Source organism: Rattus norvegicus, chromosome X (genome assembly GCF_036323735.1).
Source record: "Rattus norvegicus strain BN/NHsdMcwi chromosome X, GRCr8, whole genome shotgun sequence".
Classification (NCBI taxonomy): Eukaryota; Metazoa; Chordata; class Mammalia; order Rodentia; family Muridae; genus Rattus; species Rattus norvegicus.
The window spans coordinates 82,231,361-82,257,560 of NC_086039.1; the positions used below are offsets into that span (position 1 = coordinate 82,231,361).

General features: G+C 42.2%; 1 protein-coding gene across 2 annotated transcripts in view; it reads left to right on the forward strand.

Moving 5' to 3' along the window:
• The first annotated feature begins 531 nt into the window (after window positions 1-531).
• 4932431L22Rikl (RIKEN cDNA 4932431L22 gene like) overlaps window positions 532-26,200 on the forward strand; it is a 29,111-nt gene continuing 3,442 nt past the window's right edge. Inside the window, exons 1-7 of one of the 2 annotated variants that reach the window (XM_039100308.2) lie at window positions 532-13,569; window positions 13,956-15,400; window positions 16,207-16,293; window positions 17,917-18,144; window positions 18,776-18,836; window positions 19,502-19,758; window positions 20,234-20,450. In XM_039100308.2, the coding sequence (XP_038956236.2) occupies window positions 625-10,395 (9,771 nt within the window). In that variant the 5' untranslated portion in view covers window positions 532-624 and the 3' untranslated portion in view covers window positions 10,396-13,569; window positions 13,956-15,400; window positions 16,207-16,293; ... (2 more) ...; window positions 19,502-19,758; window positions 20,234-20,450. The remainder of the gene's footprint in view (window positions 13,570-13,955; window positions 15,401-16,206; window positions 16,294-17,916; window positions 18,145-18,775; window positions 18,837-19,501; window positions 19,759-20,233; window positions 20,451-26,200) is intronic. The other variant, XM_039100306.2, reaches the window with a different exon arrangement.

Consider the following 26,200-nt stretch of genomic DNA (forward strand, 5'->3'; position numbering starts at 1 on the left):
TGTGCTACTGTAGCTTTACTCCCCCTCTATTCCTGTGTTCAGAGGCACTGTGCAGTTTCCTCTTGGGCCAGAGATGTGGGCAAAGGTGGGCAGAAGTGGCAGTCTCTTTTGCCCTATAGTCTCAGTATTGCCCACACTCCTGGGTGATCAGCTCTCTCTCCCACAGCATCTGGGAGTAAGGAGCTGTGGGCCCGGATCAGCAAGGTTCAGGCACCAGCTGGAAACCAGAAGTGCCCAGTCCCAGAGGAATTCTGCCTTTGTGTGTCCTGAATCCACCAGGCAGTTCACTTGGAGCAGAAAAGTTGGTTTCACCTCTGGTCTTGGGCCTGAAGTTGCTCCTCTGGCTGGCTTTCAGCTCCCCATGAGGGCAGCAACATGAAGTGCCCTGCCCTACTGCTCCTAGGTCCTTGTGTGCAAGGGACTCAGATGGAGCTAGGTGTTTTCCTCTTAAGTCAGGAATGTGAGTAGAGTTCTCAGGGGTTTCTGCACCTGTAATGGTCTAGCTCCCCTCCCCACAGGATTTGGGTGGAGGTTGCTGTTTGAACCAGTTCAGATCCAGGGGCAGTCTGGACTGAGGGGCTTCTGCAGCTTGACTGCTCCTATATTCATGTGTCTAGAGGCACTATGCAGTTTCCTCTTGGGCTAGGGATGTGGGCAAAGGTGGGCAGAAGTGGCAGTCTCTCCTGCCCTGGCGTCTCAGGATTGCCCACACTTCTGGGTGATCAGTTGTCTCTTCCACAGGGTTTCCGAGGGAGTTTCAAATGTTTATTCCCTACTCTGCAGGTCTGCAATCTTTCCAATTCTCCTCCAAAGTGGGTTGGACAAGACACCACTGGTCAAGGGGAGCTACAACAGGCCCCATCAGACAAAGAGGGCTCCAAAACTTCTTCTCCGAAAGGTAATCTCAGTGATTTCTCAATTTCCACAAATGGATTAAGTCCTGGCCTCTCTCCACAAGAGACTTTAACACCTTTGACAGCTGCAAAAGCAGGGCAGAGAAATATGTCCACTCACAAAGACAGTCAAAGATGTCCCACATCTATCCCAAAGTGCCCTATGCAATCTGCTTCGAGTCAAGTGAGTTTGAAACCCGATTCTGCTGACAAAGAGGATTTCAGAACTTCCCTATTAAACCAAGAGGGCTTTCAAAGTCCTCCACTATTTAAAAATGGGCTTAAATCATCTCTTACAGTCCAAGGGGAACAAAATGCAGTCACAGTTCCCCAAGTGAACCTCATACCACTCATACCTGCCCAAGCAGAGACAAAACTTTCAACATGTACAGCATTAGATCAAGGACCTTTATCATTTTCAGAAGGGATTCTTGAGAGTTCCACACCCACACAAGATGTGGTAGAAAATTCTGAGTTCACTCAAGGGACTCTCGTGCCTTCTGCACATGTAAAAATTGATATTGCACCTTCAACATCTTCCCCAGTGGTTCCAAGACATTACCAATCTGTCAGGGGGACACGAGGATTGTCCACATCCACAGAAAAGGGTCAAAGACGTCTTCTCAACTCTATTGTCCCTCAGAAGAGGAGATTAAAATATTCTGCAGCAATGACAAGGGACCCTGAACATTCCTGTTCTAGAAGGAGACTTAAAGATGCTCCCTCTAAACAACGGGTTTTCACAATGTCCCTATCCGACAGAGAATTATTCAAATATCCTCTACCACCCAAAAGAACCCTCCTGACTTGTCATCAGGCCCAAAAGAGCCAAGTTTATGACAACACACAGTCAATGAGCCATGCAGACTCCATATTTGTACAATGTGCAGAGAAGATAAAACCTTCCCTACCACCCCAGGGGACTCTAGGATATTCTGTCCTGAAAGGAGAGGCTCTAAAATTTTCCACACGTACATCAGAGATGTTAGAATTTCCCAAAACTGAACAGGATTCCCTGAGTAGTACCCTATCTCATAAAGAGACTGTGGGACAAGAAACACCTACGAAAGTAATTCTACCCACAGCCACATCTTTAGACGCAGCTTGTGGATGTGACAAATATACAAAACATGTTCTAGGACATATTCCATCTGTAGAGAAGGTTATGGATCCAATCATATGTGAACAAGGAGTGGTGAGACATGATATGCAAACACAAGTGTCTATTGCATCCTTGACATCTAAGGAAAGGGATTCCTTGGATTCCATCTGTGCAAAAAAATGCATACGACCTCCGCAAAATTCACAGGAGGCTATGGGAACTTCCCTATCTCCTCAAGATCAGCCATGTTCCCCAACTACACAAGATGCTATACACTCTTCCAAATATGCAGAAAGGGTTGTCAGTCTTACTTTATACCCACAAGCGGCCCCAGAACATCTGCCAAATACCCCAAAGGCTCTGGATTTTACCTTATCTTCTGAAGGGGCCTTGGAACCCGTTTTGCCTATCAAGCAGGCTAGGAAACCTGACACTTCTATACAAAAGTCAGCCCCTTCTCCAGCAGAAGAAGGTTTCCTTGGAACTTCCACAAGTACACAGCAATGTCTAGAAACTTCCCTATCTGCACATGAGGCTCTCAGACCTCTCACATATGTCCATGATGCTCTAGGAGAGGCCACATTTTCAGAGGTAGCTCTAATACCTTCCCCACATTCTGAAGTCACAGTCAAGACTTCTACAAATATAGAAGGTATATTAAGACCTTCCTCATCTGAGAAAGATGCCTTAGGATCTACTGCATCTGAACAGCATGCTTTACAAGTATCCCCATCTACCCAAGTGGACTTATTTCACGTGTCCACTCTGGGGAGAAATAGTCAACATCCTCCCTCTACCAAAGTGGACCGCAGGCATCCAGTTTCTAGAAACAAAGGGTTAAGGGTTGATCCTTCTGATGGAGACTTGAGAAATTTCTCATCTGAGGAAGACAGTTTTGACCTTCCCCCTTCTGCAAAAAGGGAGCTTGTACCATCTTCTGCTACCAAAGAGACACCAAAAGCTACAACTACTCCTCAGGTGAGTCCCACACCTTCTCCATCTGTCCAAAGGGCCTTAGAATGTTCCAAAAATGACCAAGGAATTGTGGAAAGTTGCCAATCCTCACAAGGGCATGCTGGACATCCCATTTTGTCCCAAGAAGCTCAAGGAACTTCTCTATCTACCCAAAAGGCATGTTCATCATCTCCCCCGGTGCTTCAGGGAATTTCTTCACCCCTCTCAAGGGCTCCAGAAAATGTTCCCCATGCTCAAGGTGATTTGTCATTGTGCAAATTAAACTTCAAAAATACAAAACCTCTTTTATATTTTGAAGGGTCTGTGGGAAAGTCCACATTGAAAAAAAATCATCTAGAACTTGTGCCATTAGCCCAAGTATATCCAAAAAATTCCATGTCTTCTAAAGCATCTAAAAATCTGTCTGGCTCTAACACTCTTGCTGAGAAACTTTTACCATCAACCATACAATCCCCAAGACCATCAAAATCTAAGAAGGGGTATCTAGAAACTTTACCATTGGCCCAAAGGTCTTTAGGATGTTCAGCAACTTCTCCAAGAGCTCAGTGTACCCAGAGAACAAAAGAAGTAAAGCCATCTGCCCAGGGTGTTGAGGAAGGTTTCCAAACTTCAGTCAGGAAACCAGGACATTTTCCCCACCTTCCAGAAAATAAAGAACTTTCCTTATTAGCACAAGGGGTTTTAGGACATGTTCCACATTCTCAGGAGCATATGGAAACTTCTTCATACTCACCTGGGTTTACAGGACCTTTAATGCCTTTGCAAAGGCCTCTGGATCTTTCCACAACTACTCAGAGTACTGCTGCTCCTTCACCAAATAAGCAAGGGGCTCTCCCAGCTTTGGTGCCTCCCCCAAGCAAAGTGGGAACATGCCAATCTGCCCAAGAGATGCTAGGCCCTTTGCTACCTAATCCAGAAGCTCTGGTAATTTCTCCTTCTGACTTTGTGGCTCCTGTGGGACAGTCCCTATCTGGACAACAGACTCTAAAACTTTCCATACCTACACAGGGAACTCTAAAACATTCTCTGTCTAGTCCAGGTGACATGGCACCTGCCCTGTCTTCTCAGGGTACCAAAGGACCATTGCCATCTGTGGGAGTGGATATGAGGACATATGAACATGCTCAGGGATCTCCAGGACAGTTGACAAATGTGTCAGGTTTTCCAAGGCACATGCTGTCTGAGCAGGATCCTGGGGGAATTTCCTTACCTGCTCAAGGAAGTCTCACACATTTGCCATCCACTCATGGAGCTGAGGGACTTTCCCTGTCAACCCATCAAGCTCGAGAACTGTCCACCTTAGAACAAGGGACTATTCAACCATTGAAGCCAGCTGAAATGGCTCTGAAGAACCCTGCTTCTTCCAAAGAACCTATAAGACATGTTCCATGTACCCAAGATGCTTTAGAACATTTGCTACCTTGTATAGGGGCTCTTAAACATTGTGTGGCTGATCAGGGGACTCAAAAATTTTTGGCATCTGCCCAAGAGGCTCATGAAACTTTGCAATCTAACTCTAAGGCTTTAGAAACTTCTCCAGGCACAGGGTGTCTGCAATCCTCTCTGACTATTCCAAAGCCTCCTGAAAATATTCTATCTTCCAAAGAGCCTGAAGAACTTTCCTTGTCTGCACCAGGGTCTCTGGGTCTTTTACTATCTTCCCAAGAGGCCCCAGAACGCTTAGCACCTTCACGAGAAGATGTGAAAACTTGCCAATATGCCGTGGAGAAACTCAGAACTTTGACACTTTCACCAACTGTTCTGGAATCTCCTCCAAGTATTTCAGCGACACAAGGAGCTTTGTCTTCAGTTTCAAGGCATACAGGACTTTCCTCATTAACAATTGATAGGCAAGAACATTCACAACATGTTGAAGGGGTCATGAAATCGTCCTCTGTAACAGGAACTGAAGCATCTATGGCCTATTTCCAAAGGCCTTTAGAAAATTCCTCATGTGGGCAAGGGACTATTGATTCACTGACATCTTCTCAAGGAACAGTAGAATGTTTGCTTTTTACCCCACAGGCTGTGGAAAAGCCCAGGTCTACAAAAGGGAGAATAGAAAATGTATCATCTCTTGAAAGGTCAGCGAAACCTGTTTCTGATTTTCAGGAGCTTTCAGGACATTCTCTTTTGACCCAAGGTCCTCACCAACATTCAAAATCTGCCCCAGGATCTCAAGGACCTTACAAACCTGACAGTGCCATTCAAAGACATTTGCCATCTCCAGAGGTTACAGGAAAGTTAACAAGTGCACCAGGTGCTTTGCAACCTGGCCCAAATACCCTAAAATCTCTAGATCATTTACAAACAGCTGAAGGATCTTTTGAACTATCTGTTCCACTACCAGGAGTGTTGGATCCTTCCCCATCTACCCAAGGGACTCTACAATCTTTGGTCTCTTCTCCAGTGGTTGTAAAACTATCAAAATCAGGCTACAGAAAGCTTGGACATTTGTCAAATGTGGGAAAAGACACAGACATTTTTCCATCTGACACAATAGCCAAAGGAACATCTCCTGCTCCACATTCTTCTCTTGCGACAGAGGCTTTGGTATCTTCCTCATCTTGCCAAGGATCTCAAGGATCTTTGCTAGCCAGCAAAGAAGGTGTAGAAGACTCACTCTCTGCACCGGATGCACAGAAACCTTATCCATCTACTACACAGGCCTTAGAATCTTTGGTAACTACCCAAGGACCACTGGACATTTACACACCTGCTAAATGGAATCTGCATTCTCTGCCATCTACACTAGGGGATTTACCTTTACAAAGTACTCTTGAAATGCCATCACTGCCACAAGAGACCCTAGAGCCTTTGGCATCTGACCAAGTGGAAGGGACAAAATACCAATCAGAAAAAGACAATCTGGGACAAACTATATCAGGACATGGGACTGTAGGATCATCACCATGCAAGACAGGGGCTTTAGGATCTACTCAACATGCTCACAGGAAGGTACAAATATTGCCATATAATCAAGGGGCTGAGAATCATTCTACATCTCATAGTGGGGCTATGGGATTGCCCAAATCTGATACTAGGACACCAAATAATTTACCATCTGACCAAGGGTCTGTGAAAAGTTTCAATTCTTTTCAGAAAGGTTCTACACCTTCTCTATGTATACATGATACTGTGCAACATTCACCAACTGCTACAGAGGCTCTGAGATCGTCTTCATCTAAAAAACCATTATCTTCCCCAAATAGTGTGAAAATGCCATCAACTGCACCACCTCCTCAGAAACCTCCCCAAACTACATCAGCAACACAAGCAACCGTGAGATGTAAGCAAGGGCCTCTAGAACATTCCATGTCTGTCCAAGGGTCTGGAAGTTCTTTTTCATCTACCCCAGGCTTTCTAGATCATTCAACATCTTCCCAGAAGAAGCTAGGGTACTCATCATGCAAGGTAGAATCTCAGGATACCTGGCCAACTGTCCAAGGGACTATAGGCTCTTTGCCATCTCACTCAGAGCCTAAAGTGCATTCACCACATGATCAAGGAGCTCAGGAATCTTCTTTAGTAGTTTCAAGGGATCTATCAGAGTTGCTACCTACCAAACTTTGCATATCTGCTCAGGCAACTCTGGGCCCTTCAACATATACTCAACAGTCTCTTCAGCAGTCATCATCTTCCCAAAAGATTCTGGGAACATTTGAGTCTGCCCAGTGTACACATAAACATTTGCCTTCTGACTTGGTTTCTTCAGGAATGTCTTCCCAGGTGCCAAGAACTACAGGAATATTATCACATGCCCCAAAGCCTCTTGGTCATTCCTCACCATCACAAGCAAGTCCAGTCTCTCCCCCATCTTTGCAAAAAGCTGTGACAACTTCCATAAATTCACAAGCAACTCTTGAGCTGGATGCATCAGGACAAATTTCTGTATTTCCCCCACTATCTACTCACGTACCTGGACAAGCTTCCCTTCATGCAGAAGCCACTTTAGGACAGCCCATATCTGCACAGAGAATTGAAGAAATTTTGCTTTCTAGCTCTGGGACTCTAAGTTATAAGGAAAGTGACAAGCAGGAAGTAGAAAGTTGTCCATGTGCCCAAGGGCCTCAAGGAGTTTCCTTACCTACCAAAGGAACTTTAAGATCTGTGGCATCTGCACAAGGGGGTCTGGGTATTACCCTATCTGCCCAAGGATCTCTGAAACTGTCCATGTCTAAGCCAGAAAGTATAAGAACTGTGCCATCTGTTCCAAATTCTTTGAAACATCCAACTCCTTCCCAGAGGGATCTCAAAATTTCTCCATCTGTTCAACATACTGTACAATGCTCATCAAGTTCCAGACAGACAACTGGAACTGTCCTATCTAGCCAGGCAAATCAGGGAACTTTTTTGTCTTCATCAGGTTATGCACAACACTACCCATCTACAGCAGGAGTTCAGGTACATCCACTATCTACTCCAGCAGCTGTAGGTCCTTTGCTAACTTCTCAAGGGCAAAAGGAAAACTTCACAGCTGGAAAGGGAACTATGCCTGAGCAAAGTTCTTTGTCATCCATCCGAAGAAAGCTAGAACCGTCAATAAATTCTTCAGGGATATTGGCTCAACAGAAAGACACAGAGAGTACCTTGGGCCATTTGCCAGACGTGAGGGAGGGTGTGGCATCTTCTCAATATGCTTCAGCTACACAAGGAACGTGGCTACCATCACCTCCAGAATCTGATAAACATTCATCATCTACTCAAGGAGGTGCAGAAACTTTCCCATCTGGTCAAGGGTGTCTAGCACATTTGCAATCAGCTGTGGGCCCTCTGAAACTTTCCATCTCAGCCCAAGCAATGACAAATATATCACAGTGTTCTGAAAGTTGTCATGGTCCTCTGGGTTGTTCCTCCTTGGAACAAGGAGCTCAAGTACCTTCTGATTTGGTTCATGCAGCTGTGAGTCCCTGTCTATCTACACAGGGGACAGTGTGTCTGCCCACATCTACACAAAGTTCTACACGACATTCTACATCTACCCAAAGGCTTGGAAGTCCTTCTTTACATACACAAGGTACAGGGACACAGTCCACCTCTACAGACTGCACAGTATCAGACTCACCATCCTCCCCAGTGTATCAGGGAGATATCCACCCTTCTCAAAAGATGGCAGGAACTTTGAAATCTGACCAAGGATCTCTGAGATTTTCTGCAAATGCACAAGGCTCTGTAGAGCCTTTGGCATCTGCCCAGGGGCCTCTAGGATATTCATCATCTGCACCAGGTTCACAAAAAACTTCAACATCTACCCCAGGACATGTGGTACCTGATGACTCACCTCTGGACCTTTCAATATCTGACGAACTTAGTTCCTTATTTTCTTCCCTAAGTCTTTTGGATCATCCCCTTTCCACAGAACGGACCTTTGATCTCTCTAAACCTATAGAGGGTACACTAGGACCTTCTACTTCATGCCAGGGACCAATTGAGTCTTTGGATTCTGCTCAAGGGCTCCAACAAACAGAACCATCTGCCTCAGACTCTTCAGGATCTGTACATTCTTCCAAAGGTCCCATGAAAATTTCTTTATCTGGACAAGGAACACTAGAATCTGTATCATCTGTCCTAGGGCCTTTGGCAATGTCCCTAACTGTTCAAGTGAGTCCAGGACCTTTGTTATCTGTTCAAGAAGTTGGAGGCTCTTGCCAGTCTTTACAGGGGAATCTAGAAAGTTGCACTTGTAGACATGGTGAGCCAGGAATTTCCAATAGTTCACTAGGAGATTTCAAAATTTCAGCAACTACCACAGTGAGTCTAGGATCATCTCTGTCTGTCCAATTGGATATGGAAGTGTCACAACCTGTCTTATTGTCTCTGAGACCTTCCCTGTCTGCTCAGGGTTTTCTAGGAACATCATCATCTGCCCAAAGGGCTATGAATCTTTCCTCAGATACCCTGGAGAGCACAGAAAGTTTGGGGTATGCCCAAGATGATCTAGAACTCAGGTCTCCTTGCCTGGGAACTCAGAAACCTTCTGAATTTTCCCAGAACAAATTACAGGAGTTGCCAACTGATCAAATGCCTCCAGAAAATTCCTATTTAGCCCACAAGACCCCAGGATCCTGTTTGGAAAAAGAAGCAATAGGACATTCGCCATCTGATACAGAAGATGTTGTACTGTTGGAATCTGCGCAGGGCACAGTAGAAACATTGCCATGTATGCAAAACACTGCAGAAATACCGCCTGTCTCCCAAGAGATTAAGGAACCTTTTCCACCTGCCCAATATTCTCTCAGATTTCGACCTTCTGCAACATTTACTCCAGAAGCAGAAGAACCTCTGCCATCTACCCAATCCAATTTTAAGATTTCAGAATCTGTGTCAAGGAATCTAGAATCTTTCCCATCTGTGCCAGGGGCTTTGGGGATTTTGAAACCTAATAAAAGTACTCTGGACCCTTTAGTATCTAAAGAAATGATCCAGAAAACACCAACATCTCCCCAGGAAACTCTAGAACTTTCTCAACCAGGCCAAGGGCCTCTAGAGCCAATGCCATCTACCCAAGATTCTGTGGGAACTTTATTTTCAACAGACATTCCTGGACTTTCCCTTTGTTCACAAGATGACTTTATCCCTTTCCATTCTTATGAGGAATGCCCGACACATTTCTCTTTTTCCAAGAAAGATCCTAGACATCTCAAATCTACCCAAAGGATGCTGAAATATGCCCCATTTCCTGAAGGGGACATCAGTTATTCCCTTTCAGAACTTGATGACTTAAAATGTATCCCTTCTGCTGAAAGTAGGTTCACATCTTCCAAGAATGACAGAAAGAACTCAAGTCCCACCTCTACTCCTCAAAGGAGCAGCTCTCCCTTAAAATCGTCAAAATTAAATTTCAAATCTAGTACTCCTCCTAAAGAATGTCTCAGACATTCTCCCTCTCCAGGACATTGCTCCAGGCATTCTAAATCAGAGAAAACAAGATCAAGGCATGCCTCTTCAGACCAAGCAGGTGTGAAAACTGTGCCATCAGAAGATGAGGAGTGGAAACATTGCCGTTCTTCCAAAATAGGGGTACAAGCTTGCAAATCTGACAAAAGGGGTGAAAAGCTTAAAACTGAAACTAACAGAAACCTTACAACTTCTGATTCTGCAAAAGGAGCCTGTAGATCCTCTACATCTCGTGAGATGGTCCTCAGAAGTCCCGCACCACTCCGAAGCAATAACAGACGGTCCAAATCTACTAAAACCACATCAAAAAAGGTTCCTTCTGACCAAAGAGACACTCAAGCTTCCCATTCAGAACATGAGAGGGTCAAACTATCCTCTTTGTCAAAAATGGGGCTCAGACATTCTTCAGACTCCAGAAATGTGTCCTCTGATCTAGAGTTGATCACTTCTGCCCTAGGTAACCTCAAACTTAGCCCTTCTGCCCAAGGAGGCACCAGAGCTTCCCAGCCTGCCAAATGGGACCTCTAAGACAGCCCATCTCAAGAGGGTGGCCTGGGCCCTATGTTCTCTTACCATGGCATTTTTAGCTCTATTTATTCACAAGCTGCCCTCATGTTTTCCCATGCTGTGCTCCATTTTAACAACAGGAGTTTAGAACTTTTTCTTATAATCAGCCATCTATCAATCTTACAACTTCTACCCCTAGCTGCCTCAGATGCACATTGGCACATCAGATAGGACCCTCTCATTAAAAGCATGGAAAGTATTATCCTTTTGATTAAGAGTAGATAGCAATTTGTAGCCAGGAGAACATGCTATACAATTTGCTCCTCGTGGAAAATAACATGTGCTTCCATTGACCACCTTGGACCTAGACCTACTTTACCTCACCTAATTGGTGACAAATCAATTCCCTTGATCTAAGGTGCACAGAGTACATCTTATTGTGGTCCTCTGACCTTAACACCTCTGTTCAAAGAACAAGCCGCTGGTGCCTGAGGTTCTAGTGCCTAAGAGTAGAAAGCAGAGCCATAGACACAGGATGTATACCTTAAAGTTGGTCAACAGAAATGAGGCAGCCAGTCATGCTCAGAAGTAGGCAGCTGATTTATCAGGAGACCTATTTGAGAACTGCCTCCTAGAATGTTGGAGATTGATTACACTACTGGACACCCTGTACTATACGAATGTCCTAGGGTCCATTAAGCCTTGGTAAGGAATTGTTCAGGCCTTTTCTACACTCCAACTTGACTTTTCATCTTCCCCTGGTACAACAGTCTTTGGCATTTCTGCTTTCCCCAACATAGTATGAGACTTTCTGCCTCTAAAGGATGGTATCCATAATAGTTTGTTTGTAGATACATCAGCATTTTCATTCTGTCAATGGGTCCTCCAAGTTGTGTTTTTGACACAAAGGCCTCAGATTTATTCCTTCAGAACCATGGAGATTCACACTTTCCCCAATACCTGAAGTGGAGATCAAATCATTCTCAAGGGCTCAAGGAGACTTCAGGCATACCCTGTCTAAACCTGGAAGTCAAGGGCACTCCAGTCATTCTCAAGTAGGATTCAGACCGACTGCTTAAGAAACATAGATTTCCTAAACTACTGTATGCATCTGAACCAGGGATTCTAAGATCTCTCACAATACCATAAGTGACCTTAATCTTCCCTGTGTAGGAACCAATGTGCTTCACAACTTTCACCAATAAGTCAAAGGGGTTTCAGATGTACCCTCTCAACATCAAATGTGTCAAAAACTCCCCAGTGTTCACAGGACCATTAACCTACAGTTCCTTTGAGAACTAGGAAACCTCCTGTGGAACAGTAAAAGACCCTGGTTCCCAGTTGAGAAGGTTTGAAAGCCCAGTGACTATGAGGGATGGTATGCATTTTGCCTGTCTCCCAGGAAACCAGACCATTCACTAACCTGCAGTCTTCCATAGATTTGTGACTATCAGTCATGTCAGGGCAATGCCCTAACCCCTTCACAGGTAGAGGACATGCCTACTGGTCACATAGGCTCAAAACAGATCTCCCTTATAATGAGATACCAAAAGGCCTGGAGGCTTTGCCAATGAATTTCCCTTTCCAGACATTCCTCCCTGCAAAATGTGTTTAATCTCAAGCCCCCTCTGAGAAGAGGGGTACAGTTTTGCTCATCCAATTTCTGCCATGACAATAAATGCCTTAAAACTGTAGACTGCTTCTTTTCATCAGAATCAACCATGGAGAGTCACAGAGAAGGCCTTCGCCCTTAAAGCGAACATCTAATCACGTGAAGAAAGCCTTCCTGTGACTCTCCACGGTGGATCCTGATGAAAAGAATCAGTCTATGGTTTCAAGGCATTTATTGTCATGACAGAAGGTGGATGAGTAAAACTGTACCCCCCTTCTAAGAGAGGGCCTGAGATTAAATAATTTTTGCAGGGAGCAATGTCTGGCAGGGGAAATTCATGGGTAGGTCTCCAGGACTTTAGGTACCTCATTTTAAGGAAGATCTGTCTTGAGTCTTCGTGACCTGTGTCATCTCCTCTACTTGTTGAGGGGCTTGGAGTGTTGCCTTAATATGACTGATGCTCACAAATCTTTGGAGGAGCTTTGGGCTAGTGACCTGCTTGGTTTCCCTGGGGTCAGGTGAAATGCCTACCATCCTTCAGGGTCACCTGGTTTTCAAACCTCCTCAACCAGGAATGAGGGTGTTTCACTGTTCTACAACCTCAGACATTTATTAACTGCTCAAATTTACACCAGAGTTACCACTTTAGAACAAAGGTGACACATAGGTTTTCAATGATTGAAGAGGTCCTGAGACATATGACATAATAAGCAAAGGACTTCAGACCTGAACAAAGTCCTAAGAAAGATACAAATATATCCATTTTAATATCAGCATGTAACAGAATTAATGAAATAACAACAGGGACTCAGATGTGCCCTTCTAGGGCCAGGAAAGTTTATTCATCCATCTAATAACTCCACAATTCATGCCCCCTCAGAAGTAAACTATTCCATGACTTCAAGGGGGCTGACACCCAGTTAGAATATCCTCTGAAGAGGGCCTTAGGCTTCTTTCCTCTAGCCATAGTAGCCCCTGACTTTAATGTTTTCACAAAGGAGTCAGCTGCCCTGGAGTAAAACACTTCATTCTCCCTCTGTCTGCACTGGAGGGGTCTGAGACATGCCCTTCTGATGAAACAAGCTATAGAACTGACCTTGTGACTGAGGAGTGTGTCTCAAACATTCATCCTCTGCTATAGTGTGCTTGAGACTGAATCCTGTGACCAAGAATGCATAGGAGATTCTCTCTTTGTTCATGGCTGACTCAGGCCTACCACTGTACTAAGAGAGACCAGAACTCTTCCTCAGACCTTATTGGATAGCAAATACAAATTTGACCACCAAAAAATCTCCGAGAACTATGGATTGAACTCCCATGGCCAATGAATAAAAACTCCAGCGTTGATCCAAGGTCATCTATCTAAGCTTCTCACCAGAAAGGTCACTGTCCCTCACACCCACACCTGTGCAGCTTATTGTAAGTTTAAATAGGGAACAGATCCAAGGACTTTGATCCAACATCTCAGAAGAAACCTCAGATTGCTGTCAAGTCTGCAGTGGAGGCCTCGGAGATAAGAATTTTCTTGAGTTCTCTGAAGATGTGTAGGCCTGGAGTGCCTGGACCATCCTCTTCTACAGAAGGTAAGCAGGGCTAATCCCCTACTGTCCAACAGGGTTGAGAACTTTCTCCTTTCAAAAACATTGGTATTTTTTCCTACTCCTGATGATTAGGCCTTATAGTTATCCATTTGACCCAATGGTCTCTCAGAACAATCCCTTCTGCTTGGGGCCCATGGGGCATTTTACCTCTGACCAAGGAGCATTGCTCCCTCTGGTCAAGGTTCACAGAAATCCAAAAGGAGGGAGCAAATCCTGGAACCTTATGCTACTTCCTTGTGTAAAGTCACATGACATGTTGTGAAATCATCAGTCTGGTGCTCAGTTCTTGTTGGTTGAATAGAGTTCTTAGGAGGCAATCATGCTTAGGACACCCTCAGCTGATCATGAATCATGGAATCTACTTTTAGTCTCTTGCAGACTCAGCTACAGATGTGGATATGCTAGACTGTGAAGTACAGTTAGAAGGTGAGGTAATGCTAGGACTTCGTGAGCTATGGTAAGCAATTTAATTTTTGATCAAATATTATGGGAATTTGAATACTCTTATTATCTCTCCTTTCACAAGGACATCAGCACCTCTTCTCTTCCCAGGGGTACAGACCACTTCTACCTTTGATTAAGGGGGCATCATATCTTATCCCTGAAGGAAAGATTACTTCAGATCATTCTAGTTTGTCCAAAGGAGGTTTAGACATTAATTTAGGGTGAGGAAATCCACACAACTTCCTGATATTATGGACTGAGCCGCAGATATTTTTCCTAATGTTTCCCAGGTTTCTCCTTCAGTTCAAGGTAAACTGTAGGTTCAATTATGATGCAGTGAAGAGCCCCTGACAAACATATTCTATCAAGGAAGATGACTACATTCTACTTTCTTTGAATAAGGGAAATTTAGACATACCCATAATACAAATTCTTCTGATTAAAGAATGTACAGAGAAGCAACTGAAATAAAAATTCATACAGATGTTTCTTTTTTCTCAAGGAAACATTTCCTTAGAGAATCCACTTCTATCCATAGAATCCTCAGTTGTATTCTTCTAAGAGGTCTTAATGTTTCCTTTCTGACCTGGGTGGCCAGGCATACCTAAATGTTTGAAGGGATGGCAGACCACATGGAAACGATATCCTCAGACATGACAGTATAAATCTGAGCTCTGATCTAACTTCTGTCTTTAAATTGTCACTTGAAATGGAGCAGTTCCATATTTGTTGTCCATGTCTATGTTGCTGCTGAACAGCTTGTGGAGAACATAGAGTCAGAGATTACCAACCAACTTGTAAGAACAAATTCTCTAATTGCTGGCATGCACACCTCAGAGTCCCGGAACACATGGGCATTCTGGACTGTGAGGACAGTTGTACTTGATTACCTTCTTCCAATCCCTAAGGTAACCTTTTGCCTGAGGGATTCTGTGACCTTCTTGCTCTTTCCTATCCTCCTAAAATGTTCTCTCTGAAAAATGGGGCTCATGACCTTCCAACAAAGTAGTCTTATACCTAACTGATCAGACATAGTTCCAAAAGTGATTCCTTCTATAAATCAGGGACTCTACTCCACCTTGGTTTGAGGTCCCATAGTCCAAGTTTAGAATCAGAGAATATAACTTTTGCCATCTGCCATCAAGCAAATCAATAGAAATGTAATAGCTTCAAAATTTCTGCCTAGATCTGGACAGCTGAACAAACTAAAAAATGTAACCTAGCCGGCAACAGTTATCCTAAGCTGTTGGAAGAAGAAATCAGTTGCCACCTTTTCTCTCCTGCATTAACAGAAACTATGAAGATATAAAACTTTGAATGAGATTTAGAAACTTATGATGACTGCTGGAAACTTTATCTACTGTATAAGGTACCAGGGACATTTTCTGTTGACAGAAGTGTATATGGCAGCTATATCCTATGCCTGAAGTAGCTTCTCTCCATTTTCAATAGGGCCTTAGAGTTTTCCTCTCTTACTTGGGGTTCACTTTTCCCAGTGTTAACTTACTCCTTCTCATTACATTGCACAGCATGTCAGAACTCCCATAGGAATAACATTGCCCTAGACCCCATTTGCCAAGGGGGCCTAAAACCTGTTTGAAGCCTTACATGGTCCTTATATATTCCTATTCCTATCAAGTGGTGTTGAGTCTTTTCTCCTTAAAGAGCTGCCAGACAAAGGGAGTCTTATACCACTCATTCTACATAAAAGAGCATCTAACATTCCCTGTTGTCCCAGTAGGGTTGTGGGCCAATTGTCTACTTCAATCCACCAAGTCGATTTTAGACCTTCAGCTTCTGCAAATGGGGCCCTGGGAAATCAAAGTATATTGAAAGGGCTCTCAAAACTAGTCCCTGTGCCCATTGGGTGACTCAGACCTTCCCTCTCTGCACTAGAGCAATTCAGGAGTATCTATAGAACTATAAAAATCACTAGAGCTGCCCTTCTACCTATGCCTCACAAACACCCCTATTGACTAAGTATGCTTAAAAGGTAACCTCTCCATTCCATAACTTCATACAACACATATGCAACCAATGCTGTCTCATATTTCTCTGCTTTTCAATCCTTGGACAGAAGACAGAAAGCTGAAATTTGACTCTTATGCCATGTGCCTTAAAGTTGGTCATCAAAAAAATGCACCATTCCTATCTTTTATTCACATATGTGTGCAGCTGAACACAACCTCGAAGAAATATCAATGCTTGCATAACCACTTATCCTGTTGTTGTGACCATTGCCTGGACTCAAAGATATATAAGGTATGCATATATGGGAAATATACTTAGAAGCTAGTGAGGCAGAGTCATAACATTCCTTCAGTACCCAATGTAGCCTAGAACCTTCCCCTGCTGACCATGGGTGAAGTAGATACTTCTTTTCTGCAAAATATGACAAGGGACCTCCACCTTGTGAACCAATACATTCAGGATTTCTCTTTTGTTAAAGATTTTCTCAGAACTTCCCATTCTGAGAATCTCTTCTCAGAACTCTCCTGTTCTGAGATACCTCACACACTCCTTCCTGAGAACTACCCTGGGTAAGGCTGTGCCTCCTTCCCCAACCATGTGGCCTTGGATCTTGTCTGGCTCTGCAAGGGATAATGTGAACCACTGTCTTTGACCAAAGGAAACTCACACATTCCTTTATTCACAAGGTGACATGAGACATGCTTTTTTGAATAATAGTGTGCCACACCTTGTATTCTAAAGCATTCCCTCATGACTTTGAATTACAATTATCCTTTGTATTCCAATGGATATACACTGAATAATAGAGATTCAAGCCTTTTACCTTTTACCATGGCAACTAGGCAAATATGTTCTTCCACTTGGGTTTAAGGTCCCATGTCCTATGTGTAGAATTATTGCCTGTATCCCATGTTATGCTCTTCAATCAAATCACTAGAAATCAAGTGGACCCTTTGTTGCTGCCCATATATGGACATATTAAGACAAACTGAGGGAGGCATCCTAGCCAGAGAGAGTCATCCAAGCTGAAAAAGGCTTAGGTTGTTAACTGAACTTCCCCAGACTAAACACAAGATGTAAAATTTCTACCAACTAAAGAAGTGTTTGGAAGTTGAAGCACATTGTTGGGACCTTCTTTCACTAAATAACTTAATAGGGCCATCCATGTTTCACAGGATGTTGCATGCCGCCTACCCCCTCTCGAAGGGTTTTCTAACCCATACCATTGTACAACCAGATATCAAAGTTTTCTCTTTCTTATATAGGGGCCGATATCATCATCTTTTCCCCAGTTACCTCAGTCATTGAAGAGAATGTCAGACCTCCCTCCTACAACTAAGCCTCCTGTATACATTCCGTTTGCCCAAGATCGCCTCAAGTCCTCATGTAGTGGAAAGACTCCCAAACTTTGTTTCTTTAAAAGTAGGGCAAAGTCACTTCTCTTCTGACTAAAGAGGCCCCAGACTAATTAAGCCTTATGCCATTCCTCTGTAGAAGCCAGAATGAGATTCACTAACATCCCGTTCAATGTAGTACAAAATGGGGCTATGATTTCCTCCTTCGACCACAAAAATTATAGGCTTCCAGTTCCTGGCCAAGGGTGTGTGTGCCATGGTACAATGATCACAGAGATCTCAGGTGGCTCCTGTGGCCAAGAGTGTCTCATTCATTCTGTCTCTAGTTGTGAGGAGCTTCAGATGTAGCCTCTGGCTATGGAAGGCCCAAGAGCATCACTTTATTGCAAGGGCATCTTATACCTGACTTTAAACTCATTTTACTTTAGTGCCAATCTTGATCAAGATTGCTAGGCAATCATAATTGCAATCTCAGAGTGGGACATCACAAGATTTTTGGTGTAGATCAGAGGGCAGAATATAGAAAACTAAACCTAACATATATGCAATCTTACTACAGATGGTTGTCAGAAATGCAATGTTCCCATCTCTCATTTATGGAAATGTACAGACCAATATAACCTTGAGGGAGCATCAGAGTTCAGACAATCACTTACCCGATGGAAGAGCATGCTGACTGCTTCATGTACTCTTCACAACAGACTATATGGATATATGGATAGTGGAAGCTGGGAAGAATATTTGAAAGCAAATGAGGCAATACCACACTTTTCTCCCACTACCCAACGTAAGCTAGAATTTTCCCTTCTGCACAGTTAGGTGGCTGGATCTTGCTATTTGGTTAAACATGGCCAGGCATTTTCTTGCTAAACAAAGCAGTTCAGGATGGCACCAGAAATTATAGTTATGAATACAGACCACTCAAACTGAACCTATTTCCCAGGTATCTCACACCATCCCCTTTAGATGAAGGGACATCAGCACTTCACCTGGGATTGGTGGCCTTCAGGTCTTTATTCTCTGACAAATAATACCCTATACCATTCCCTTCTGTCCAAGATCAGTTATAAGAATGACTGGAATTTACTATTGAGATCTCAGGATTTTCATTTTGGCCAGGGGACCAAGATTAAAGAGTCCTTAGAGCATCCTCCGCCTTCATAGGGGCCTTAAACATAATCCCCTAATGGTGAGCTTTAGATAATGTCCGTCTAATCATGGCCATTAATAAAATACAGGTGCGACCAAAGGGACTTCACTTAATTCTGATCTGTGTTAACAGATCCTGAAACTTTCGTCATCTGTCCTTTATACCATCCTTAATGCATATACCCATGTAGTTGATAGTAAGCTTCAAGAGGACTTAGAGACTGACAATCATGACTGGTGAATAATGCTAATGCTTGGATTTCTGACAGGCCTACCATGGTGTAACTGAAGATGGGAACATGTGAAGTAGCCCTAGCTCTTCTGCTCAAGGTAAGCTAGGACACTCCCTTATCCTTAAAGAGGTTTGGGACTTTAAGCAGACTCTAAGTCTGCTTTAATATTCTACTCCTAAACATCATTGCTTTAGATCACCAATTTATGGCCACTATATTTCAAATGCACACTCTGTATATAAGAGGGTCCAATATCTATCATATAAGACTGACAGGGCCTGAGATCATCTCTAGCACCCCATGCCTCAAACTCCACTTCCAGTCAAAAAGGTCATCAATAACAACCCTATTTGACCACATAGAATTGATTCTAAAGCATTTTACTTGTGATGAAAGAGGGTACAAAAATTCCACTTAACTGTGTCTCACATTCAAAATTTCCTCTAAAAGGTACATCAAAATATGACTCCTTTTGTTCCAGTGGTTCTCAAATTCACATCTTCTGTCCAAGGGGTCTGGAAATGTCATCCTTTCATAGAGGGTCTTCAATGTCTCTCCCTCTGCCTATGGGAGCAGCAGACACTCCACATCTACTCACAAGTATTTCACCTTTCCCCTCTGTCTAGTGGGCAAGAACACTTTCTCCAAATGCCCACATTGCCCTTTTTTGTCCAAGGGGGCTTCATGTCTACACTCTCTTGTAAGGCATCAATAGAGCTTCTTCACTTGATTTTGTGTGCCTGCTATATTCCAACTGTCTAGGATTACATCCAAACGTCTTCCTGCTTCATGTATTCTGAGACATTCCTCCACTGAAGAAAGGGGCCTTGGCCTTTTCCTATCTGACCAAAGTCTTCATAGCCCAAAGATAACTGTCAGAATAAAATCCAACCTGTTGGAATAATGGAAGAATTGCTGCCTGGACTTTCGAACAGCACACACAATACATGGACATTCTCAATACTGAAGAAGAATAGGAAGCTGATCAAACAATACTGGAACTTCCTCTGCTCCACAAGGTACTTACATTTTCTCCAGTGTGAAATGGTCTTTCTTATTATATTAAAAATAGCTAGAGATTTTACCGCTCTGACAAACAGGTGTAGAATTTCACCTTTGCACAATTTCTCAGAAATCGCAGTGATAACCAGGGTTCATCAACAACTTTTTCTCGTGAAGCCTGGCATATTACCTTTTTTATGAGGGACACAACAGTCCTACCTTTGTGCAAAGCTGCCCAAGGACCCTCCCTCCCCCATCTTACACGGGAAGATTTAGACATTCACAGTAAAGAGGGCTCCAGGAGCCAAAGAAATCCCACAGATTCCCCACCTTCCCAGTGCATTTCCTATCTACAACTTCTAATTTTAGTTGCCTGGGAAACACTGTTTTGACCTAAGAGTTCTCAGAGCACTCTGGACTGAGGACCCAAACAAAAGAGTATCAAGGAAAGGATAAATCAGACTACTGTCTTCATTTTGTTCCCTTACACAGAGATGTCCTGTCCTACATGCAGAGGAATGTGTAGATGGACATATATTTGAAGAAGACACTGAACCTAAGACTACTACTGCATTATAGCCTCTTAGAAGACTTCTAAGACTGCTACCATGCCTACCACGGACATTCAGAAGATGTGTATTCTTGACTGTGATTTCAAGTTTGGAGTTGATGATGTAGTGAGTGGCTGGAATATTCTATAATTTTCAAGGTACCAATCAATTTTCAACTTCTGCTCAATAGTGCTCCAGACGTAAGAGGAAGAGAGGCTAGGCACATTCCATACAATCCAGGGGAGATCCTACTTCAACCTTGTACTTTAGAGCATCATAGGTCTACCACCTGTCCCCAGAGGGACAGCAACAATTCCTCTTCAGCATTCAGGGAAATTAGATATGCCTCCACCTATTCAAAAAAATCTGAGTATCCTCTTTTTATTTATTGGATTTTTAACTTACATTTTAAATATTCCCTTTCCAGGTTTCCTGTTCATAAACCCCCTATCTGCTTCCCCTCCCCTTCTTCTATAATGGTGTTTCCCTCTACGTCAACACCCCTTCTAGCCCCCCTTGACCTTCCCTTACATTGGGAGTCCACATTTGGCAAGACCAAGGACTTCTCCTTCCCTTGGTGCCCAACAAGGCTATCCTCTGCTACATATGCAGCTGAAGCCATGGGTCAGTCCATGTATAGTCTTTGGGTGGTGGTTTAGTCCCTGGGAGCTCTGGTTGTTTGGCATTGTTGTCCCTATGATGTTGCAAGCCCCTTCAGATCTTTCAATTGCTTCTCTACTTCCTCCAACAGGGGTCCCATTCTCAGATCAATGATTTGCTGCTAGTGTTTGGCTATGTCTTTGACATGTTCTGGCTATGTCTCTCAGGAGACATCTATATCCAGGTCCAGTCAGCATTCACTTCTTAGCTTCATCAATGTTATCTAATTTTAGTGACTGTATATATATGGGCCACAGGTGGAGAATGAATGACCGTTCCTTCAGTCTCCGCTCCTAACTTTGCCTCCACATCCCCTCCTATGAATGCTTTTGTTCCCCCTTTAAGAAGGAGTGAAGCATCCAAACTTTGGTCATCTTTCTTCTTGAGATTCAAGTAGTCTGTGGATTGTATCTTGGATAATTCGAACTTTTTGGCTAATATCCACTTATCAGTGAGTGCATACTATGTGTGTTTTTCTGTGGTTGGGTTACCTCACTCAGGATGACACTTTCTAATTCGTTCCATTTGCTTATGAATTTCACGAAATCATTGTTTTTGAAGCTGAGTAGTACTCCATTATGTAGATGCACCATATTTTCTGTATCCATTCCTCTGTTGAAAGACATCTGGGTTCTTACCAGCTTCTGGCTATTATAAATAAGGCTGCTATAAACATAGTGGAGCATGTGTCTTTGTTGTATGTTGCAGCATCCTTTGGGTATATGCCCAAGAGAGGTATAGCTGGGTCCTCAGTAGGGCATTGTCCAATTTTCTGAGGAAACTCCAGACTGATTTCCAGAGTGGTTGTACCAGTTTTCAATCCATCATCGCCAGCATCTGCTGTCACCTGAGATTTTGATCTTAGACATTCTGATTGTGTGAGGTAGAATCTGAGGACTGTTTTGACTTTTATCCTGATGACTAAGGATGTTGAGTATTTCTTCAGTAACTTCTAAGACATTTGATATTCCTCAGTTGAGAATTCTTTATTTAGCTATGTACCCCATTTTTAATAGCGTATTTGGCTCTCTGGAGTCTAAATTCTTCAGTTCTTTGTATATTTTGGATATTAGCTCTGTATCAGACATAGAATTGATAAAGAGCTTTACCCAATCTGCTGTTTGCCCTTTTGTCCTAATGACAGAGTCCTTTGCCTTATAGAAACTTTGTAATATTATGAGGTCCCATTTGTCGATTCTTGATCTTAGAGAATAAGCCATTGGTGTTTTGTTCAGGAAATTTGCCACAGAGGCCATGTGATCAAGACTGGTCTCCACTTTTTCTTCTATTAGTTTGAGTATATCTGGTTTGATGTAGAGGTCCTTGATCCACTTGGACTTAAGCTTTGTACAAGGCAATAAGAATGGATTAATTTGCATGCTTCTACATGCTGCCCTCCAGTTGAACCAGCACCAGTTTTTGAAAATGCTATCTTTTTTCCATTTAATGTTTTTAAATTCTTTGTCAAGTATCAAGTGACCATAGGTGTGTGGGTTCATTTCTGGGTCTTCAATTCTATTCCACTGATCTACCTTCCTGTCTCTGTACCAATACCATGCAGTTTTTATCACTATTGCTTGTATTACTATTCCTTGAGTTCAGGAATAGTGATTGCCCTGGATGTCCTTTTATTGTTGAGAATAGTTTTAACTATGCTGGGTTTTTGTTATTCCACATGAATTTGCAAATCATTCTGCCTAACTCTCTGAAGAACTGGATTTGTATTTTGATGGGGATTGCATTGAATTTGTAGATCAGATTTTGTAAAATGGCCATTTTTAATATATTAATCCTGCCAATCAATGAGCAGGAGAGATCTTTCCATCTTCTGAGATCTTCTTCAATTTCTTTCTTCAGAGGCTTGAAGTTCTTATTGTACAGATCTTTTACTTGCTTGGTTAAAGACACACTGAGGTATTTTATATTATTTGGGACTATTATGAAGGGTGTCGTTTCACTAATTTCTTTCTCGGCTTGTTTCTCTTTTGTGTAGAGGAAGGCTACTGATTTATTTGAGTTAATTTTATACCCAGCCACTTTGCTGAAGTTGTTTATCAGCTTTAGTAGTTCTCTGGTGGAACTTTTGGGATCACTTAAATATACTATCATATCATCTGCAAACAGTGATATTTTGACTTCTTCTTTTCCGATCTGTATCCCCTTGACCTCCTTTTGTTGTCTGATTGCTCTGGCTAGAACTTCAAGAACTATATTGAGTAAGTAGGGAGAGAGTGGGCAGCCTTGTTTAGTCCCTGATTTTAGTGGGATTGCTTCGAGTTTCTCTCCATTTAGTTTAATGTTAGCAACTGGTTTGCTGTATATGGCTTTTACTATGTTCAGGTATGGGCCTTGAATTCCTATTCTTTCCAGGACTTTTATCATGAAGGGGTGTTGAATCTTGTCAAATGTTTCTCAGCATCTAATGAAATGATCATGTGGTTTTGTTTTTTCAGTTTTTTTATCTAATGGATTACGTTGATGGTTTTCCATATATTAAACCATCCCTGCATGCCTGGGATGAAGCGTACTGGATCATGGTGGATGATTGTTTTGATGTAATCTTGGATTCGGTTTGCCAGAATTTTATTGAGTATTTTTGCGTTGATGTTCCTAAAGGAATTTGGTCTGAAGTTCTCTTTCTTTGTTGGGTCTTTATGTGGTTTAGGTATAAGAGTAATTGTGGCTTCATAGAAGAAATTCGGTAGCACTCCATCTGTTTCAATTTTGTGGAATAGTTTGGATAGTATTGCTATGAGGTCTTCTATGAAGGTCTGATAGAATTCTGCACTAAACCCGTCTGGACCTGGGCTCTTTTTGGTTGGGAGACCTTTAATGACTGTTTCTATTTCTCTAGGAGTTATGGGGTTGTCTAAATTGTTTATCTGTTCCCGATTTAACTTTGGTACCTGGATCTGTCTAGGAAATTTTCCTTTTTCCTATAGATTTTTAAGTTTTGTTGAATATAGGCTTTTGTAGTAGGATCTGTAGTATGTTTTTTTTGGATTTCCTCTGATTCTGTAGTTATGTCTCCCTTTTCATTTCTGATTTTGTTAATTTGGACACACTCTCTGTGTCCTCTCGTTAGTCTGGCTAAGAGTTTATCTATTTTGTTGATTTTCTCAAAGAAACAGTTTTTGGTTCTGTTGATTCTTTGTATAGTCCTTTTTGTTTCTACTTGGTTGATTTCAGCTCTACGTTTGATTATTTCCTGCCTTCTACTCCTGGGTGTATTTGCTTTCTTTTGTTCTAGAGCTTTTAGGTGTGCTTTCAAGCTGCTGATATATGCTCTCTCCTGTTTCTTTCTGCAGGCACTCAGAGCTATGAGTTTTCCTCTTAGCACAGCTTTCATTGTGTCCCATACATTTGGGTATGTTTTACCTTCATTTTCATTAAATTCTAAGAAGTCTTTAATTTCTTTCTTTATTTCTTCCTTGACCAGGTTATCATTGAGTAGAGCATTGTTCAACTTCCCTGTATATGTTATTGAAGACCAGCTTTAGCACTTGGTGGCCTGATAGGACACATGGGATTATTTCTATCTTTCTGTATCTGTTGAGGCCTGTTTTATGACAGATTATATGGCCAATTTTGGAGAAAGTACCTTGAGGTGGTGAGAAAAAAACAGATATATCCTTTTTCTTTAGGATACAATGTCCTATAAAGATCTGTTAAGTCCATTTGGTTCATGACTTCTCCTAGTCTGTCTATGTCTTTGTTTCATTTCTGTTTCCATGATCTGTCCATTGATGAGAGTGGGGTGTTGAAATCTCCTACTAGTATTGTGTGAGGTGCAATGTGTGTTTTGAGTTTTAGTAAGGTTTCTTTTACGTATGTAGGTGCCCTTGTATTTGGGGCATAGATATTTATGATTGAGAGTTCACCTTGGTTGATTTTTCCTTTGATGAATATGAAGTGTCCTTCCTTATTTTTTTTTTGATGACTTTTGGTTGACAATCGATTTTCGTCGATATTAGAATGGCTACTCCAGCTTGCTTCTTCAGACCATTTGCTTGGAAATTTGTTTTCCAGCCTTTTACCCTGAGGTAGTGTCTGTCTATGTCTCTGAGGTGTGTTTCCTGTAGGCAGCAGAATGCAGGGTCCTCATTGCATAACCAGTTTGTTAATCTATGTCTTTTTACTGGGGAAATGAGTCCATTGATGTTGAGAGATATTAAGGAATAGTGATTGTTGCTTCTTGTTATATTCATATTTGAATGTGAAATTATGTTTGTGTGCTTTCCTTCTCTTTGTTTTGTTGCCAAGATGATTAGTTTCTTGCTTTTTCTAGGGTGTAGCTTTGCCTCCTTACATTGGGCTTTACCACTTATTATCTTTTGCAGAGCTGAATTTGTAGAAAGGTATTGTGTAAATTTGGTTTTCTCATGGAATATCTTGGTTTCTCCATCTATGTTAGTTGAGAGTTTTTCTGGATACAGTAACCTGGGCTGGCATTTGTGTTCTCTTAGGGTCTGTATGACATCTGTTCAGGATCTTCTGGCTTTCATAGTCTCTGGTGAGAAGTTTGGTGTGATTCTGATAGGTCTGCCTTTATATGTTACTTGACATTTTCTCTTACTGCTTTTAATATTCTTTCTTTGTTTTGTGCATTTGATATTTTGACTATTATGTGATGGGAGGAGTTTCTTTTCTGGTCCAATGTATTTGGAGTTCTGTAGGCTTCTTGTATGTTTATGGGCATCTCTTTATTTAGGTTAGGGAAGTTTTCTTCTATGATTTTGTTGAAGATATTTACTGGTCCTTTGAATTGGGAGTCTTCACTCTCTTCTATACCTATTATCCTTAGGTTTGATCTTCTCATTGTGTCCTGGATTTCTTGCATATTTTGGACCAGTAGCTTTTTCTGTTTTACATTATCTTTAACAGTTGTGTTGATAACTTCTATGGAGTCACCTGTTCCTGAGAGTCTCTCTTCTATCTCTTGTATTCATTGGTGATGCTTGTATCTACGGCTCCTGTCTCTTCTTTTTGTTTTCTATATCCAGGGTTGTCTCCCGTTGCGCTTTCTTTACTGCTTCTATTTCCATTTTTAATTCCTTCTCCTGTTTGATTGTGTTTTCCTGTAATTCTTTCAGTAATTTTTGTGATTCCTCTCTATAGGCTTCTACTTGTTTCTTTATGTTTTCCTGCATTTCTCTAAGGGAGTTCTTATGTCTTTCTTAAAGTCTTCCATCGTCATGATCAAATGTGATTTAAAATCAAGATCTTGCTTTTCTGGTGTGTTTGATAT